General features: G+C 40.9%; 1 protein-coding gene across 4 annotated transcripts; it reads left to right on the top strand.

Annotated features, from left to right (window-relative positions):
* The first annotated feature begins 647 nt into the window (after window positions 1-647).
* LOC310964620 (putative ATP-dependent RNA helicase an3) lies at window positions 648-18335 on the top strand. 4 transcript variants are annotated; one of them, XM_083937811.1, is made up of 19 exons: window positions 648-932; window positions 2150-2201; window positions 2616-2663; window positions 3115-3171; window positions 3311-3514; window positions 3676-3778; window positions 3867-3986; window positions 4133-4232; window positions 4485-4620; window positions 4758-4855; window positions 5321-5419; window positions 5508-5668; window positions 5833-5977; window positions 6571-6715; window positions 8760-8941; window positions 9080-9197; window positions 9315-9468; window positions 9604-9728; window positions 9867-18335. In XM_083937811.1, exons 1-19 carry the CDS (start codon window positions 888-890, stop codon window positions 9944-9946), a joined length of 2172 nt encoding a protein of 723 aa, XP_083793937.1. In that variant the 5' UTR covers window positions 648-887; the 3' UTR covers window positions 9947-18335. The 4 variants fall into 4 exon arrangements, with proteins under 4 accessions (XP_083793937.1, XP_083793938.1, XP_083793939.1 ...); XM_083937812.1 differs by having other exon boundaries at window positions 3682-3778; XM_083937813.1 differs by lacking the exon at window positions 2616-2663 and having other exon boundaries at window positions 3112-3171.
* Window positions 18336-18384: the final 49 nt, after the last annotated feature.

Genomic DNA, 18384 nt, shown 5'->3' on the forward strand with positions numbered 1-18384 from the left:
AAAGATCCCCCACACCTTAAACTACAAAAACCCTTCAACTATCAAAATGTTCAGCCTTTTCAACTCTTTGTGGCTGTTTTCAACCTTTTTTCTGCCTTTCATACTTTTTCAAATATTCACCCTTTTAATATAAAATAATAAATATTTGTATACTTTTGCACATATTGAGCTTCTTATTCTTTTCAAAGATTCATATTTTTATACGTTTGCACATATTCAGCTTTTTAAATATATTTTTTTAATAATCAGTGTTTTTATATTTTGGCAGATATTCAACTTTTTTAATATTCTTTTGCAAATATTCAGCTTTTTATACTTTTGCATATATTCAACTTTTTTTAATATTATTTTCTAATATTCATTGTTTTTATACTTTTGCACATATTCAGCTTTTAAAATATTTTCTTCAAATATTCAGTTTTTCTACTTTTGCAAATATTCAGCTTTTTTAATATTCTTTTTAAATATTCAGCTTTTTCGTATTTTTGCATGTATTACATTTTTAATACTCTTTTCAAACATTAAGATTTTTTAAAAATACTTTTTGCTTTTTTAAAATAGCACAAAAATAAAATGTGTAGACTTTTATTTTGGCGCTACCGGAAGCTCTGTTTCATTGCCGCATGCTTTTCCTCGTGCATGACGGCTTCACCTCAGCTAAAGAGCAAACCGTCATCAGCTCAGAGTTTGCCTTGTAGCTCAAAAATAGGAATTTAATTATCACGTAAAATTCAAGAGTAATATTTATAAAAGCTACGTGTAACTGCTAAACCAATAAAATTAACTGTCAGCCGCCGTAACCACGGAGACGAGACAGAATCCTCAAACCCGGCAAACAAAGAGGTCCTTTTTTCAACGACAACATTTTTCCTCCATATTCTATAGTTATGAGTCATGTGGCCGTCGAAAATGTCCACGGTCTGGAGCAGCAGGTAAGCCACGGCAGCATTTCGTGAGTTTTGTAGCGTCAATTCGATGTAAAGCTTTAATAACGTTAGCTTACCGGCTAGCACGGCTAACGAGATGCTATCGTGCTACCTAGCGTTGGGTGCGCTTCAATTCTACACCCTCGCGACCAAGAGTGGATGCGGGGCGGGGACAAACATGCGACGTGGAAGAAAACGCTATTTAATTTGAGGTTTTTTATGCGTTGTTCAATAGATATGTGTATAACATTAAAGTAGTGGTTAAAAACTAATTTGAGAAAACTTAATTAGTTGAGAATGTCGACAGTTGCGCCCGAGTGCTCTCCGTCGGCTCTCCGGTGTGAGCACATGAAGCGCACCCATCAACTATTATCTTCACTGCGTTTGTCTTGATACAATAATAAAATGGAGGTGTGCAGAGATGGAGCGAGCCAGTCGGACACACACAAACAATGCGGGGTTTGACAATGTAGGCATTGGCTTTTAGCTGATACGCAGCATTGTACAGTTTGTCTGAGGAAAAAAAAAAACCTCATTTCTTCTGCGTCACTATCAACGTAGACTAGCTGTGTCTGACTGGTCAGACAGTCGGATGGCAACAGAAAAGTACTGTATGCTCCCAACTGGAAAGGTCTAAGTAGCAAAATGGCTACTAGAGTGTTTAATGCACAACATTTAAATACATTATACATAATTTTCTCCTGCTAGGATGCTAAAAATCTGCACTGGGAAGGTTCTTTTTTATGGAGAAACCAGTTCCTCTTATAGGCTTAGGTCAGTAAATGTTGCTGCAGTGTAGAGGAGCATCCCAGATCCCAACCTCAAGACTGAAATTCATTTTCTGGAAATAAAAGCATAAAATCCTGAGTTGTTTTCTGAACAGCAGTTAGCTCAGAGACGTGCCAACATCACGTCTTTTGCCTCATAACTTTGCTATACTTTGTTGTTGAGTATATCAGACACGCTGTGTGCAGGCACCACCATTGGATTTCAAATCTGAAAAGTTTAGCAACTGTGTAAACAAAGCTTTCATTTGGCCTATTCTGAGTGAATAGGCTAAAATCACGTTCCTTTGTCAAGCTGGAAGCAGGTTTTGGTGTCCCCTGCTGCAAAAAAACTCATTGTCTAGACTCAAAAATGTAGAATAAGACTTGATAGTCATTATCAGCATAATAAACTGAGTGTGTTGTTGCCTTTCTTACTAATTGTGCCTGTTTCTCCAGCTTGCTGTCCTAGACTTGGCTGCGGCGGATGGACAAGGTGGAGGGCCTAACCGTAAGAAGCATTTTCACACGCCACAAACTTAAACATTTTACCTCTACACATTATAAACTATGGCAAAAGGGCATAAACAAGGAAGTACTCCACAGAGAATAAGTTGAGAAGGACATGAACGCAGACCAAGGAAATATTTTCAAATTCCTTTATAGACAGAAGTATTACAATTCAAAACTAAGCTGTTCACTGATAATAGCAATTCAGTACAGTCTAAATGTGTCTATGACCCAATAAAAAGGAGGTGGTGCGTTTGGAAATGTACATTGGATTTCCATTGTCTCTAGTTTCAGATATGCACCTCAGATCAATGACTACCGGGGTGCTTCAAAGGCTTTTAATGATTAAAAATCAAGCCCTTAAAGTCTGATAATTCATTAAATGATGTTGGGCACTGTCTCTCTCTGTCTGCAGGGCGATACATTCCTCCACATTTACGGAACGATGACGCCTCTAAAAATGGTGTGTAGCATCAAGTTAAAGCTGTCCTGTGGAGTTTTCTTGTAAACAAAGTTAAATTATGTTTACACTTAGTGTCATTCACCAAAATACATTGTGTGAATTCTTGAGCGTCTTTCTGTCCTCATAAAACAATTGCAGAGCAGATTTATTCAGAATATTTTGCATTGTTTAGAGCCATGTTAGATGGTTAGCAGTCGCCTTCTTCCGTTCCTTTGCTGGTGCATCACTACAGTTTTACGGATCAGTGGATCAGTGTCAAACCGGTGGCAGAACGTGAATTGCGCCGCCCGCATGCTTCTCGAAGTATGCATGCACGATGCAAACAAAATGGGGACTCAATTATTGCTCCATTATCCTACCAGGGGTCAAAAACTCCACAGGGTACCTTTTGTTAAGTGCATTTGTTACAGATAAATAACCACAACTGAAAGACTCTCCTCCTGTCCAGCAGGAAATGCCTTTGTTGCGGGTCGACAGGGTGGCTACACCATAGCGCCTGCAGCCACCTGTAAGTTCCTCTCTGAACTTCTCTTGTCCATTTTGTTCTTATTCCATATTATTCCATAACAGTCCTTATCATATGTGGTGTTCTAGGATAATGTTTTATATCATTCTCATTGTTTAATTGTCCTTTTCTCCCTCTGCAGATGGTTGGGATGGTGGTCGCAACAATTTCGTTAATGGCTACCATGACAACCGCATGGCGGGCGGCAACACGTATAATCGTGGCCCGCCTCGCATGGAGCGGGGCCGAGGTGGCATCGGAGGAGGTTACCGTGGCAACAGGGGCGGAGCCTTCAACCCCATCAACCCAGCACAGCCAATGGCCTTCGGTGGCTACGACAACAAAGGTGCGGTTGGATTTTACTGCAAGAAACTTAAAAAACGTTTTATTCTAAACTGTAAGGTCTTTTAGCTATGTCTTAGATTTGAAGTATTAATATTTATGATTATTATATGTTGTCAAATAAAAATTCAAATAGTAATTTGTTAGTTTTCACTCTCCTGTCAGACACAGGCGGCTGGAACACTGCCAAAGACGCCTACGGCAGTTTTGGCAACAACCGAGGGAAATCTGCATTCTTTAATGACAGAGGCAATGCTAACAGAGGGAGGTAAGCAGAAGAGACACAGAGACTGACTGAATAACTTCTCAATGGGACTTCTAGACATCTTGTATCATTGTCTTTGTATTGTCCTCAGGTTTGACCATGGTGGATTTGGTGGTGGTGGTGGAGGAGGAGGAAACAGCCGCTGGGTGGAGGAGTCCAGAGACGACGGAGACTGGTCCAAACCAACACCCCGTAACGAACGCCTTGAACAGTGAGTTTGTGCCTTTTACTTTCACTGCAGGGATTTAGTGTTTACGAGCGATGGTAACGATTATCTGTAAACATGAATCATGAGTGTATTTATTTGTGAATCATTGTTAAGTTGCATGTCTTTTCTCATGCTTTGTTCCTCTGTAGCGAGTTGTTCGCTGCCAGTAACACTGGGATCAACTTTGAGAAATACGATGACATTCCTGTTGAGGCCACAGGGCAGAACTGCCCTCACCACATCGAGAGTGTAAGCTGCTATAACATATTATTATAATTATTGCTTATTATTATATATATGTTATATATATCAGACGCATGCTTACTTTTCAAAGATGTAAACATAAACATGCTAAATGTCCCCTAGTTTTTATCCTGTTGCAGTGTATGTGAATGACATCAACTGACAAGACGTTAATTAGGACCAAAGCTGTTGCCATGGCAATAGCATTAGAATCCCGTTGAAAAGGTCTATAAACGTGTTTGATTGTGTTTTGCATAGTTCCAAGATGTGGACATGGGTGAGATCGTCATGGGTAACATCGCACTGAGTCGCTACACCAGACCGACCCCTGTCCAGAAATATGCCATTCCTATTGTCAAGTCAAAGCGGGACCTCATGGCCTGTGCACAGACAGGTAAGGGACACACACACACACACACACACACACACACAATGTACAGCACGCCATATCTCCATAAATAAAACAAAGTCACCTATGACGGTTCTGCTGAATGCACGTGGAGATGGATGATTCTGGCTTTGTGTCTGTAGGTTCTGGGAAGACTGCAGCGTTCCTGCTGCCGATTCTCAGCCAGATTTACACTGATGGACCAGGGGAAACTCTTAATGCAGCTAAAGCATCTGGACAAGTGAGAAAAAATCATGGCACTTTAATACCTCAAAGTTCTAAAATGGATGAAAGCACATAGATCAATTGTTGGGGGGGATTTAAAAAATAGGGTAAAGCATTTTTTATTGAACTATAATGTATGTCTAATCTAATCATTTGCATTTCTAGAGTGTTTGCCAAAGAACAAAAACACATTTAGTTTAGATAGACAACAAGCTTGACAGGTTAAGTAAAGTCTTCTTATTTACGCTGTAAATGAGCATATCCACTTAAATTCTGTTTCATAGATGTTTCTCAGTTTATTAGCCCACAGGTATTATACTAAAGAAAAGCTGTGGAAAGGGGGAGATATAGTTTTATATAATTGTATTTTGTTAATTTGAGAGGTTAAGCTGTAATCTTCAATGTGTCCTAATGTGAATCCTGGACTTCACTGTGCTGGAAAAAAAAAAACATCAACTGTTGCGTTGTCATTGTATTACAGGAGAATGGAAAGTACGGGCGTCGTAAGCACTACCCCATCTCACTGATATTGGCTCCAACCAGAGAACTGGCACTGCAGATATATGATGAGTCCAGGAAGGTATACAAACACAATAGCATGAAATCCTACAAAATTACCAACTTTTATCCTTGTATTTTTTTTTTAACCTCTTTGCTTTTGTCTGTAGTTTTCCTACCGCTCCCGTGTGCGTCCCTGTGTTGTGTATGGAGGAGCAGACATTGGCCAGCAGATAAGAGATCTGGAGAGAGGTTGCCACCTGCTGGTGGCCACGCCCGGAAGACTGGTGGACATGATGGAGAGGGGCAAGATTGGACTGGACTACTGCAAGTAAGACATGTATAAAATAAGGGATTTATTTCCTGGACCGGTTCAGTTTAATGATTCCACTGGTCTTTTGAATTAAGAGATATTTTATACAGTTGCCTTTTATAAACAGAAGAGTTTCAGCTTCATTTTAAAGGTCATCTCATCTTCCTCTGTGTCTTCCTCAGCTACCTGGTCCTAGATGAGGCCGATCGTATGCTGGACATGGGATTTGAACCACAGATAAGACGCATCGTTGAGCAGGACACCATGCCGCACAAAGGCATCCGACAAACCATGATGTTCAGCGCAACCTTTCCTAAAGAGATCCAGGTATATTAGCAGTACTCAGTAAATAAGGAAAATCTGGCGTGTTTCCCCTTACAGGTGCTTTTTAAAAAATCCCTTGTTTTGCACTTTGTTTTTTTCTATAAGTGCAATTTACAAGAGTTAAAAGCAAAGCACGGGTTAAGCATTAATGTCAGTAAAGTGAGTAAACGGTAACTGAATTGTCATAAAATCCATTTAAGCTGGAGTATGTATAAAGCAGAGTGAGACCTACTACTGCACCTCACTCTAACCTGGGCCAATAGGATCTCTCTCTCTTGCTCGCTCTCTCTCTCTTGCTCGCTCTCGCTCTCTTGCTCGCTCTCGCTCTCTTGCTCGCTCTCGCTCGCTCTCTCTCTGTGTCTCTCGCTCTTTCACTCTCTCTCTCTCTGAATAGCCTGTGATTGGCCTAAGTCTGCTGTCATGGGCTAGATTTTCTGAAGCCTGTAAACAAAGCCAAGAGGAGATGGGGAAGTCTAGTTTTGCCTCAGAACACTTAAATTACAATATGGCGAAAGATTATTATTATTATTACAACATGGCCAAAAGTTAACTGACTTCTCCAGGTTTAATGAGCACATTTTCCGCTCTGCTTCCAGATCCTAGCCAGGGATTTCCTGGAGGAGTACATCTTCCTCGCGGTGGGCAGAGTTGGTTCCACCTCAGAGAACATCACTCAGAAAGTTGTGTGGGTGGAGGAGAGCGATAAGAGGTCTTTCCTCCTCGACCTGCTTAGTGCTACAGGTGAGTCAGTCACACGACAATGATCATTACCTTCATGTGTGTCCTAACACTGCAGGTGTACGACACAGACAACATGAACTTTAACCTGTACACTGCTTTAGAGCTACTGCTAACACGCAATGCGGTTTTATTTACCCAGTCCTTTTACCATTCTCATATTGTCGTTCTTCCATCTCAGCCAGTACATTCTTGTCTCTCATGTTTAACCCAATGTAATTTCACACCATGTGAACCCTTTATCTATAGGGGAAATATAGCAGGTTTCATCCATTTACTTATTTTTTCTTTGGACTCAGGAAGGCAAAAGTGAGGATGCTCCATTAGTGCAAATGTCATTCCCACTCCTCAACTCTCAACAAATATTTATTGTTCCTTCCATTTGTAGTGGAAATCCATTTAAAGTGACACGTAAGTGGTTGGGGAATATAAGCACATTTTCTTCTGGTAGTAAAGCAAATTTTGAGCATTGGGCACATCTGGAACATCAAACGCAGAGTTGGTTTTCAGTGCAGTTGACATGTTGGTGGTTTGGTGTGGTTTTATCCAAAGTCATCCCCAGCGAGGTACAGGACAGTACTGGAGACAACATAGAGAAGCCTGGTAAGATCCTCAATGGGGAAACTTGTATCTGTCATTTCATATTTTAAATACTTTTTGCTTGCCCTTTGATGTCATTCTCTGCGGACGGAGAATCCTTTTGTTTAGTCAGTTATTTTTGGTTCTGTGTACCATTTCATGGGTCCGGTTTGCTAAAAATCAAACATGTCTGTTGTATTTTTTCTCCGTTTTTGAGTTTTTTTGTGGCATCTTTATGTACAGTATTTTGCTGTGGTGTCTTTGTGTCAGACCCAAAGCCGTGATGGAGAGAGTCTGGTTATGTTGTAGTCTCAACCGCTAACGAGTGAATACAAATGTTGGCCAATGCCCTTCAGTTTATAATCGGGTCGTAATCTTCAAGAGGAAGAACTATGACCAAACTCTTTCCATCAGTGGCTCTTGTCACAGTGCCTGAACAACAACACAGTGCTGCTGATACTGTTAGCTATTGTTTCTGGTAATTATTATTACTTTGTTTTCCACACTGCACCTCCTACTGCCTGTTGCACTATTTATTTATTTTTTTACTGTAATGTGATGTGAACCATTTAAATTAAGGTGCATGTTATTAAGATTTACCAGTAGATGTTAGGCTTGCACAGTAGTTACCGGTGTTGACACAGTGTTTGGGCTAAATTGATTACGTTATTTGCCCCCACTGTTATTAGCTCTTTTTTTTTTTCACATCAGCGCTCACATGAAAGTGCACTTCTTCCACTTCCCGTCTCAGCCCAGCGACTGCCAAAATGGGCAGCACAGCAAAAGAGGACAGACGCCAGAGTTTATTCATTGTCGGCAAAAATGTCCTCACCTTGGCGTCCCTGGCAGACGTGCGGCTGAACGGGGAATTGATTAATTTAATTATGCACAAAAGGATTTACATCTCCATATTGTCAGCATGATGCAACATATTTTATATCTTCAGCTCTTTTAATGGCAAGTAAATGAATAAGATGCAGTAAGATGGTGAAGTGTTAAATTTGCCACATTTAAAATATTCTGACTTTGTGTCAAAAGCTTGTTAAATTAAATTAATTAAATCAAAATGTCACAAAGCTACTTGCAAGCTGACCTCAGCGATTTGTTGAATATAAAAATCATCCTTGGTCAGATTCACAACATGAAGTAAAGTCTGAAACATGTCGTCAGCGATCCCTAAGGATTGCAAGTTCATCTGATGTCTTAGTGTTTTCGGTTCAGAGCAACGAAAGACCAATGTGAAGTTTCGTGTGTGTTCAATGTTGTAAAGATACTAATGATCCATGATTTTGGTGATCCCCTGACATTTCTACTTTGCAGTATTCAAAGTCTGAGTTTTAAAAACAGTTAAACTCTATTCTCAGCTTAGTTAAAATCAGCTTTCTGTGTTAGGAATTTTGCAACCGCCGTGATTATCCGCCCGCATTTTAATGATTAACCTCAGGTGTCTTTTCTCTCCGTTCATCAGGTAAGGACTCTCTGACTCTGGTGTTTGTGGAAACCAAGAAAGGCGCCGACGCCTTGGAGGACTTCCTGTATCGTGAGGGCTACGCCTGCACCAGTATCCATGGAGACCGCTCCCAGAGAGACCGAGAGGAGGCCCTGAGCCAGTTCAGATCAGGAAAATGCCCCATTCTGGTGGCCACAGCGGTAGGTTAAACTTCTGAGAGTCAAACGCAGCAAAGATACTGTTCTTGGCCCTCATCAGTTACAGCCCGAGTGAACCGTATCACTACATGTGAACATGTGTGTGAGATCTCCTTTTTCTTCCCTTTTGTACACACTCAGGTAGCAGCTCGGGGTCTGGACATCTCTAACGTGAAACATGTTATTAACTTTGACCTGCCCAGTGACATAGAGGAGTATGTCCACCGTATTGGACGTACAGGACGAGTTGGAAACCTGGGTAAGACCACCAGTCATGTCAGTTAATGGTATTAAGCTCCTGTCATGTGTTACACAACCTAAAATGAAGATAGTTGTGATTTACGGTTACTCTTGCTTGCCACTTTTTTACCTGTAGGTCTGGCCACATCATTCTTCAATGATAAAAATGGTAACATCACTAAGGACCTTCTGGACATCCTGGTAGAGGCCAAACAGGAAGTTCCCTCATGGCTTGAGAGCCTGGCCTATGAACACCAGCATAAGAGCAGCAACAGAGGACGCTCTAAGAGGTATACACACACACTCTTAACTGGTAAATGTGTGCTTTGTGCCATTTAAGGGGCTCAACCTATCAATGTTTTGTCTAAATGCTTTGAAGCTCACGTTGTATTTGATGTTAACAATATATTTGATTTTCTCACCAGGTTCTCTGGAGGTTTTGGAGCACGGGATTATCGCCAGACGGCTGCTGGAGGCACTGCAGGAGGCTTTGGAGGACGTGGAGGTCGCAACCAGGCAGGACATGGAGGAACCCGAGGGTTTGGAGGAGGTGAGGGTTTGGTATTCGGGTATAATCAACTGCTATTATTGCTGCTATTATTAGTTATAATGAACTGCTTGTATTTTTTGATGAATTGAGAAGAACTCTACTTAAAGTTTGCATTTTCTATGGTTTCCTCCCTCTCAGGTGGTTTTGGTAACTTCTACACCAGTGACGGCTATGGAGGGAACTACTCGCACTCTCAAGTTGACTGGTGGGGCAACTAGGTTCCTCCTTTCCCCCTCTACTCATCCCTCTTTCTTCTCACTCATCCTCTTTCCTTTCTCCACACTGTCGTCTGCACCCCATCCATCTCCTCCCACCCAGAGAACCCACGTGCATGTTGTTAAACTATTTATACTCATTTATATAGCCCTACTTCCATCCCTATGCGCTCTGATCTTTTTATCTTTTCTCGTCCTTTCCATCTCCACCCTTGTCTTTACTGTCCCCATCTTTTCTTAATTTCCCGTAAATCTCACCTCTTTCAATAGGCCACAGTATAAGGGGATTCTTCACTTTTAGTTGGTTATTTTTCAACACTAGCTAGCTACCAGCTAGCTACATCCTTTATTTTCAGTGAGGACATTTTGAACTATTTTCCCTCTGTGGCGAGTGTTTGAAGAAAAATAACCAATTGAATTAAAGTTCTAGGTGTTCTTTTAACCCCCTAAAATTAGTTTGACATTTAATATTTACAGTGAGTTAGTCCCACAAAACAGCTGTAGAAGACCAAGGGGAAATCCAGCTTTTTTTCACTTTAGATTTGAGTTTTGGCTTCATTGTGTTTTGTCTGCATTCACCCAAAGCCAGCCAGACGTCCTGTGTACCTTCACATGTCATCTTTGTATGTTACGCATGGCCATGTTGTAAATCACCGGCCAAAAACTTTTCTAAAATATAGTGCAGAGACAGGCAAGATGTCAAATCTGAGCAAAATATGTCTGCATATAAATTCAAAAATGAGAACTGGCTGAAGTCTTCTTCATTTACATGATAGATACTGGCCACAGAAACAGAAAAATGTTTTTTTTCTTTTTTTTTCACCTTTTTAAAACATATTGAAGTCTTGATTTACAGAGATCTGAGAAAGATGTCTAACAGAGACAGAAGGGACATGTGGTTGGACAAACTGACACACCCAGCCAGTGGGATGCCAGCAGACATTGTCGCCCATTAGCAACGATGCTAGCATGCTAGCAAACAGCATTTTCTGTGTTTGAAACAAAACATAATGGAGGATCATTTGTTTCTGTACTGTGCCTTTAAGAATTTGAACTTTGTCTCTTATTTCTGTTGTTTTAATTGCCATGATACGTACGTGGCTACAAGTATTGGCCAACTGTGACTAAAAATGTATATTTAATGTCATGTATGGGTTTAAACATGTTTTTCTTTATTTATATTTGGAAGGAAACAAACTAGGCTTGAACTAAATCAAACCTTGGCAAAAAAAAAAGGTAACACAAACTGCGATGAGGAAACTCAAAGCAATTCCTTATCTGTCTATTGGAGTTCAAATTCGTAGGAAGGTCTCTGATGAGCTGATTCCCAAACGCATTAAACAACTGTTAGCATATTTATAGATTCTTAAAGGGTAAAAAAGCCATTGCATAGGTTTCAATCAAAAAGAACTTGCATTAGTTACAAAACAAAACCTTTATACTTTCCTAGCCAGTAAACAGAGATAGCAGCAGTGGTTTTATGCTTTTGGGAAACAGGGTCCTACTAATTGACCTATATGTCACATCTACTGCTCTGGTTTGAGCTTGAGTTTGAGTTTTTCAACGGCATCTTGTCACTAATTGTTGAATAACATTATATCAGTTACAGAGCCACTGCAGAGAATTTGGCCTTGCCATGCAGCAGCAGTCATGTGGCTTCTCTTACCATTCAGACATTTATAAATATAGATATGTTCCTCATAATTTACTATATTGAGAAGACTAAGTCTGAGTCGTTATTGGATTGATAGTAGCTGGTAAAACATATCACTCTTTAACCTTCTACATGACGCAGAAGTCTTCGGTATCTCCCAGTGAGCACCACTTTAAAATGTCCAAGCATAGCAGTAATTATCGGTGCTACTGGATAGTATTAGACAAACATGCTGCGCAAATGCTTCACAGAACAAAAATAGTGTAAAATAAGATAAACAGCAGGGTTTAAAATGTTGTTAAAACCAATTATGAAAACCTAAAACCTAAGGCTGTAACAAAGCCAGATTAAAAAGGTAGTATGACAGTTTTCTAGTCAATGAAATAGGAAATAAATTAAAAACCACCGCATGGCTGCTGCTGAAAACAACAGCTACCAAAAGTTACTAGTGTCTGTCCGGCTGACTCTTAGTGCCACCATGCCCTTGAGAAACTGGCTCCGCTTCCACCACCAACATTGAAAACCCTTGTTTGCCAAAAAAAAGCTTATTTCGAGGGGATACACGACTAAAAAAAAAAAAGGCTTAAAGAGTTCAAAAAAATTCTCGCTCACTCTATCCTGGAGAGTTACATGAAGAGTCTTCTCTAAAATAAGTCATTCCAGTTTTTTCGTTAAGATCTGTTGAGGTCGGGGTAAAAGCAAAGACTTGGATGATCTAGCCGAACCCGTTTCACAGCAGGGACAGCCGGGGCTTTCCAGAGGATACAATGCCCCACCTCCGTAGCACACTTTACACGTGTCCTGTCTTACTGCAGCATGAGCAAATGAGATCACATTTCCAGCTGTGTCCATACAACGTCTCTGGGAGTTGCTGACTTTGATCATGTGTTGAGGGTTTGAGATTTTCCCCAAACAGTGTCTGCACCTCTTGATTAGTTCACTCGTGATCTTTTTTTAGTTCAGTTTCAGCATCAGGTTTTAGGGACGCACCGATCCAGTACTAATATCCGTAACAATGGGCTGATCTTTATGTACTTAACACATTATTCACAGGAATTTTAATTGAAGTTTAAATTTACATTTGTGAGATTTTTTTTTTTCTCAGGTTGCACAATTTATTATTTTAATAATCCCTCTTGAGTAAATGTATGTGTATGTGTTATATTCAGTCTTACACATCACAGAATGATCCCAGTCACCTCCACGCACGCAGCGAGGCATACAGCTCATTAATCAAACGCTGGTATCGGATCAGTACTTTGTGTCGGCCGATAATCAAAGCCCAGGTGTCAGTATTGGGACTGAAAAAGTTGTATTGGTGCAAAGAACTACTAAGCTCCTGCGTAAGATTTGCATACACACCTTATCTTACTGTTAGCCATCTGCAAGATTATTAAAAAGATGCCTAGCAGCTCTGCACGGCTCAGTAAGATGCAGGACCAATGAAGTGTGCTAGTGGAAGTTTAGTCTCGGCCTCAGCCCCACTGAGCCCTGCTGTGGAAATGGACGTCCATGTTTTGTCCCTGAATTAACTTTTTAGAAGGACCTCCACTGTGCATTTGGGCGGCTCAGTGGTAGAAGTCCAGTCCCCCCACTGTTTTCTTAGTTGGCAGCAGAACAAAAAAAAGCTCTGTTGCTACCTGGTGGGGAAAATAGTTAATATCTCATCAGGGTCTTAATTTGTTTTTGTTTACATGAACGACTTTACTGAAGTGAAAATATAGATTAAATGTAAATAGTTCAACTCTTCTTCAAACACAAAGAGAAGAATCTCCACTGAAAAAGAATGTGAATTACAAGTGAAATAACACTTGTGTAAGAAAATCACGTTTGATCACTCGACGTCGGACCAGGCAGTGTCTGGGGAGCTTAGCGCAGTGGGCAATTTGAACACGCTCGGGAGGCTTATTCTTTAGAGATATCGTTTACGCAAAATGCGCCTTACCTGAACCAATAATGGGAATTGATTTACCAATTAATGCTCACGAGGCAGATGCCCTCAAATTGCCCACTGGCTTTGACAAATGACAAGGCTGGACCAAGACAAAAAAACATATGCAAGTGTTGTTGTTTTTTGGTCAAGGAGTTAAAAATGCCAAGCAAATAGATACAATTCTACAGCAGGCTTTAGTTATGTTAGAACTCTGTTTTTTCCCATCATCTATGATTTTTTTAGACTACTTTTTAATCCGAGGTCTTGTTCAGGTCAATCTATTTCCCTCGTTGGTAGGGAGGTTCGGGAAACTAGTCGGCTTTAACATCATTTTTTGAAGAGTTTCGGGCTGAGTTAAGCTGGAGGACTCGAGCAGACGGTGCTTTACTATATCTCACTAAACCTGATCGACCTTCTAGGCCAGTGTTAAGGGAGGCTACGTTCAACGACTTGTCATAGGATGCAATGTTAGAATCAAAAGTTAACTCCACCATGTCCAACCGCTCCCCCACTTCAAAACAAACCAAAAACAGAAAAAGCGGTCAATAAGTTTGCATTACGTTTTGGCTACATGTGGTTCAACTGTCAGATTAACTCTCTGCAGCACAAATCATTGTATTGTCACTGTTTTTCAACTCGCAGTCAAATTCAGGCTAAACTACGATGAGCCCCAGTTAAAACGGCGACTGAATTAAAGACCAGAGGTGATGGTTTTAGCGCCTATCTGAATTTCTCTGTGTCCACGACATGAGCACCACACTGTAATTTCTCCTGCAGCATTGCTGTTCAGTATGAAGGAACAACGAGCACGGAGACAAAAATCAGCAACGGGACATTAAGTTGAAGATAACATTGCAAGTGACAATCAATTCTGAAGGATTTGCTTAGTCTAAAACTCCCTTTACACATCGACACAACTCTTTAAGTTGCACTTTTTTATAGTCTGGGGACACCTTTACTAGTAGAAGTTCTCTCAACCGGCTGTCTTGGCAGTTGTTTCATAACTGTCAAATTTTAAACCTCCAACTTGTGTCCTCGTCACGGAGGAGACAGATCTGCACAGGCAGACAAATGCCAAACTGAAGCTCATTGTGTTACAGTTGAATATACTCGGATGTTGTTCTTTAAATATTGACTGAACAACACGGTTTTAAAGCCTGACTGAATTGTCAACTGACGGTCATATTCCTCGTGTGAGAGGAGATGATGTCAGCATTTGTTACTTGAATCCATGGCATGAAACTTAGTATGCAGCTAGTGCAGTCTCTTGTGTTTTAGTACTAATGCTAAGTATGCTAAAACGCTGTCTCTTGTGTTTTAGTACTAATGCTAAGTATGCTAAAACGCTGTCTAAATTCAAAGGCATACCTTTTTTAAGAAGGACAAACCATGAGAGGCAAAGCCACTTGAATGATTCAGTGTGTAGACATTGCTGTATCTTCTAACAGCCACTATGGGGCAGATAGAATAACCGTGAATAAATGAAGGAAGGAAGGAAGGACTGTGTATTTCTCATGCAGCGATGAAGATATACACGATACGAGCGTACTGTTGACTGCTGATAGTGCAGATAGGGATTTGTGAGTCATACAGCAGGGAGTCGTGGAAGGTAAAACTTCAGTTTACCTCACTTTCTCATCTTGTTTGTAGAGCAATCTTGTCAAGTAGTGTTTTTCAGAGTATGCACATATATATGCAATGTACTTAGGTCTTTTTCTAGTGCAGACGGATCATATCTTTCAGCTGTAATTACCATTAAACTGTGTTGGAGCAACACGTAACTACCACTGTGCCCCAGAGCCCCCATCCCACATCGTCCAAACGCCACTGACCTTCTGCAGTAAGTGCAATAGAGATCACTTACTTGTGGCTTGCTTTCACTTTGCCGTCACCAGGATTCTCTGCATGAGTTTTTGTCAGGGCAGAAACTGGCACAAATGAGATCAGCCCGGAGTCTGATATGTGCACAGTGCCTTGAAGTGACTGAATCACTGATCCACTTAAGACTGAAACGTGTTTGTTAGGGCTGGGTATTTTTTTAATACAAATGGGAAAAGTCCAAACTGTTGAAACTCTTTCTTTAATAACAGAATTATAGGAACGGGCGCAGTAGCAGGTATGCCCGTGACATCACCATATGCATGCGAAACTCAAATCATTGCTACAAACACTGCGTCAACATTTAAGAGCTGTTGTGCAATCACATAGATTCAGAGACGATTCAGGCAGAGGTTAGCCTGCTGATGTTAGCATTAAGCTGTGCCTGCATACAGCGTCGCAGAGCAGCTAGCATGGCGTTCGTTTAGTCTCTTAGTTGTTTACCATAGCGAGTCTGTTATCCAGCAGTGTGGGCGGTGGCATCGGTGAATACATCCATTCCCATGCTTGGACCGCCAGCGACACTAATCGAAAGCAGACGATGCTCAGTTTTATTTCTTCTTCTCTTTTAAATCCAGCACTTTAGTTTTTGAATAATGTAAAAAAAAGTCTTTGTTGATGCCTTAAAAATTCAAGGGGGATACCCAGCCCTAAAGGAGAAGTGAGTGAATTTGTTACACTGTATATAGCATTACCATGGCAACAGGCACACTCGACACTGACGGTGTCACCATGGCAAACAATTCTGCATCACTACCGTAACTTAACGTTCCAGCAGGAGTGCTTTGATTGTCGGTGAACAATTAATGGTGCTATTCTCCCATTGCTGCGGCCTGCAGGCCCCTCTGTTGTAGAAGTCCCATCAGATTTTACAGAAAACACTTAAGTTACTTAATGTTCGACTAAAGTCTTCTGTAGTACGCGTCCTTCACAACCTCAGAGAGGAATGAAGGAGTGAGTGAGAGTGTCTGAAGTGTAGCGCTGCAGTCAGGTGTCAAAAAGAGAGGTTTCTCCACAGTTTAGTGTGAGTGAGTGTGTGTGTTTGTGTGAGTGTGTGTGTGTGTGTGTGTGAGTGAGTGTGTTGTATGGAAAGGTTCTTCCAGATATGAAACCGTTTTGGGGACCAGGTGGAGTCGTAGTTAACAGCAACCGTAGGAATCAGCTGTTTGCACACAGAGTTCTCGAGTCTACTTTCGCTGCTAGTTTGTGTAATTTATCAAGCATTTTTCGAGAAATATTTATTTTTATAAGCCTAATACAAAAGTTGATATTTTACAAAGTGACTTGACCAAAAGACAGTAAACAAAAACACTGGCACTTGAATGTTGAATGTCATTGGTATGAGTGAAAATTTCTATTTTTCTGGGGTAGTGTGAGCTTTTTAAATGTTAAAGATGCAACGTGTAGGGATTTCTCTTCAGATATGTCACCATGTCGGCTCGTGGTTCAAATGGGAGAAAAAAAAACCCTAAACTGTCACTGATGCCAACACTGGTGCCAAGACTGACGCACCAGTTCTCCGTTTAGGCCAACCCATGCTGCGTGCACATCTTTTCATGTTGAAGCAAATGTTGTTTTTCTGATCCCAGAACACTGCAGCGGCACGTCTTCACTCTTACATTTTCTGGAAGTTGAAACTGGCTTTCGTCCGAGCACAATTGGACCTCCTAAGAGGTGGCAAAACTCCTCATATCCCTCCCTCCTTTCCCTCATTAGTGGAAATATTCAGTTAAACAGTTTAACACCTAATTTGCACTTCCCCTTTCTGTCAATCCCAACAATACGTGAAGATGTGCACATGGACGCCACAGAGCGGAGCGCTGACAGGTCTTCTACAGTGACATATCAAGAGAAACATCCTACACTAGTTACCTTTAAAGTCACATTGGACTCAGTATCAGATCCATTAAAACCCGTTTGTGCGACAGGTTCCATTGCCAATAATGATAATCAACCACAAACCGCCGTTTTTAATTGGCAAACAAAATTTGAGACAATACCACCGTATATGCCAAGGTTTGGATTAATAAAAAAAAAATTAACAAAACGTTACGATCAAAGACCATTTTGTAAAAAAGAAAAAAACATGCAGTACAAAAAACAAGTGTCCAGATTCTCTCCAAGTCAGATGTTTTTTTGTTTTTTTTGTTTGTTTGTTGGGTTGTTTTTTTTCATTTGAGTCTTTACACTTTTCCTTCCCGTTAATACCCTTGTTGTGAATGTCTGGCAAGTGGTGATCTTTAAAAAGTCTTCATAACACAGAATTAACTGTGGTTCTATTGCTATGTTGTTGTGATTTGCATATTTTCAGGCGTCAGTGATCACGCTCATATGGGGGAGCTTCTGGCCAATCAGAAATAGGGAAACGATGACCCGACGACGTCCACCCAGGCGTCTTTTACATGACTTTTTAGTGCTTAACTTGCTGATCCACGAGTCTCCATCCACCTCTCACATGAGAATCCGATCGAGCAGCTGCAGACGCTCTGCAGTTATAAATCCATTAAGAGCAGCCTCGATGGACCAGAATGCAATGCGGCCCCAACCAAACCACTATCAGTGACAGATCAAAGACATGGTACGTAGGTGAACGAATGCACCAACTGAACAGTTTGGGAAACAAATGCAACACTTTACTTTGAATTCTTTAAACTTCAGAGGGTTATTACGAAAACAAGTTTGCGTCATATTTAGGACTGATTGCCGTTCAGTGGCTAAATTAAAACGAGATGAAGCCCAGTGTTGTCACCATTGCTGACTGGCCAGACCCCTCAATGTGGACAAACGGCACCTCCGGCCTGGTAGTTAGTATTTGCTTTATGTATTAGTTTAGCAGTTGTGCACGAAGAGGAGCACTGCACGAAGAAAAGGAAAAAAAACTGTGCATCTATTCTGATTTTACCACAATAAAGGTTTGGATTTGCAAATGTAAACAGTGTTTTGAGCCCTTTCTTCTGTTTGAAGTGTTTGAAAGAA

The sequence above is a fragment of the Echiichthys vipera genome, assembly GCF_963691815.1.
Source record: "Echiichthys vipera genome assembly, chromosome: 23".
NCBI classification, from domain to species: Eukaryota; Metazoa; Chordata; class Actinopteri; order Perciformes; family Trachinidae; genus Echiichthys; species Echiichthys vipera.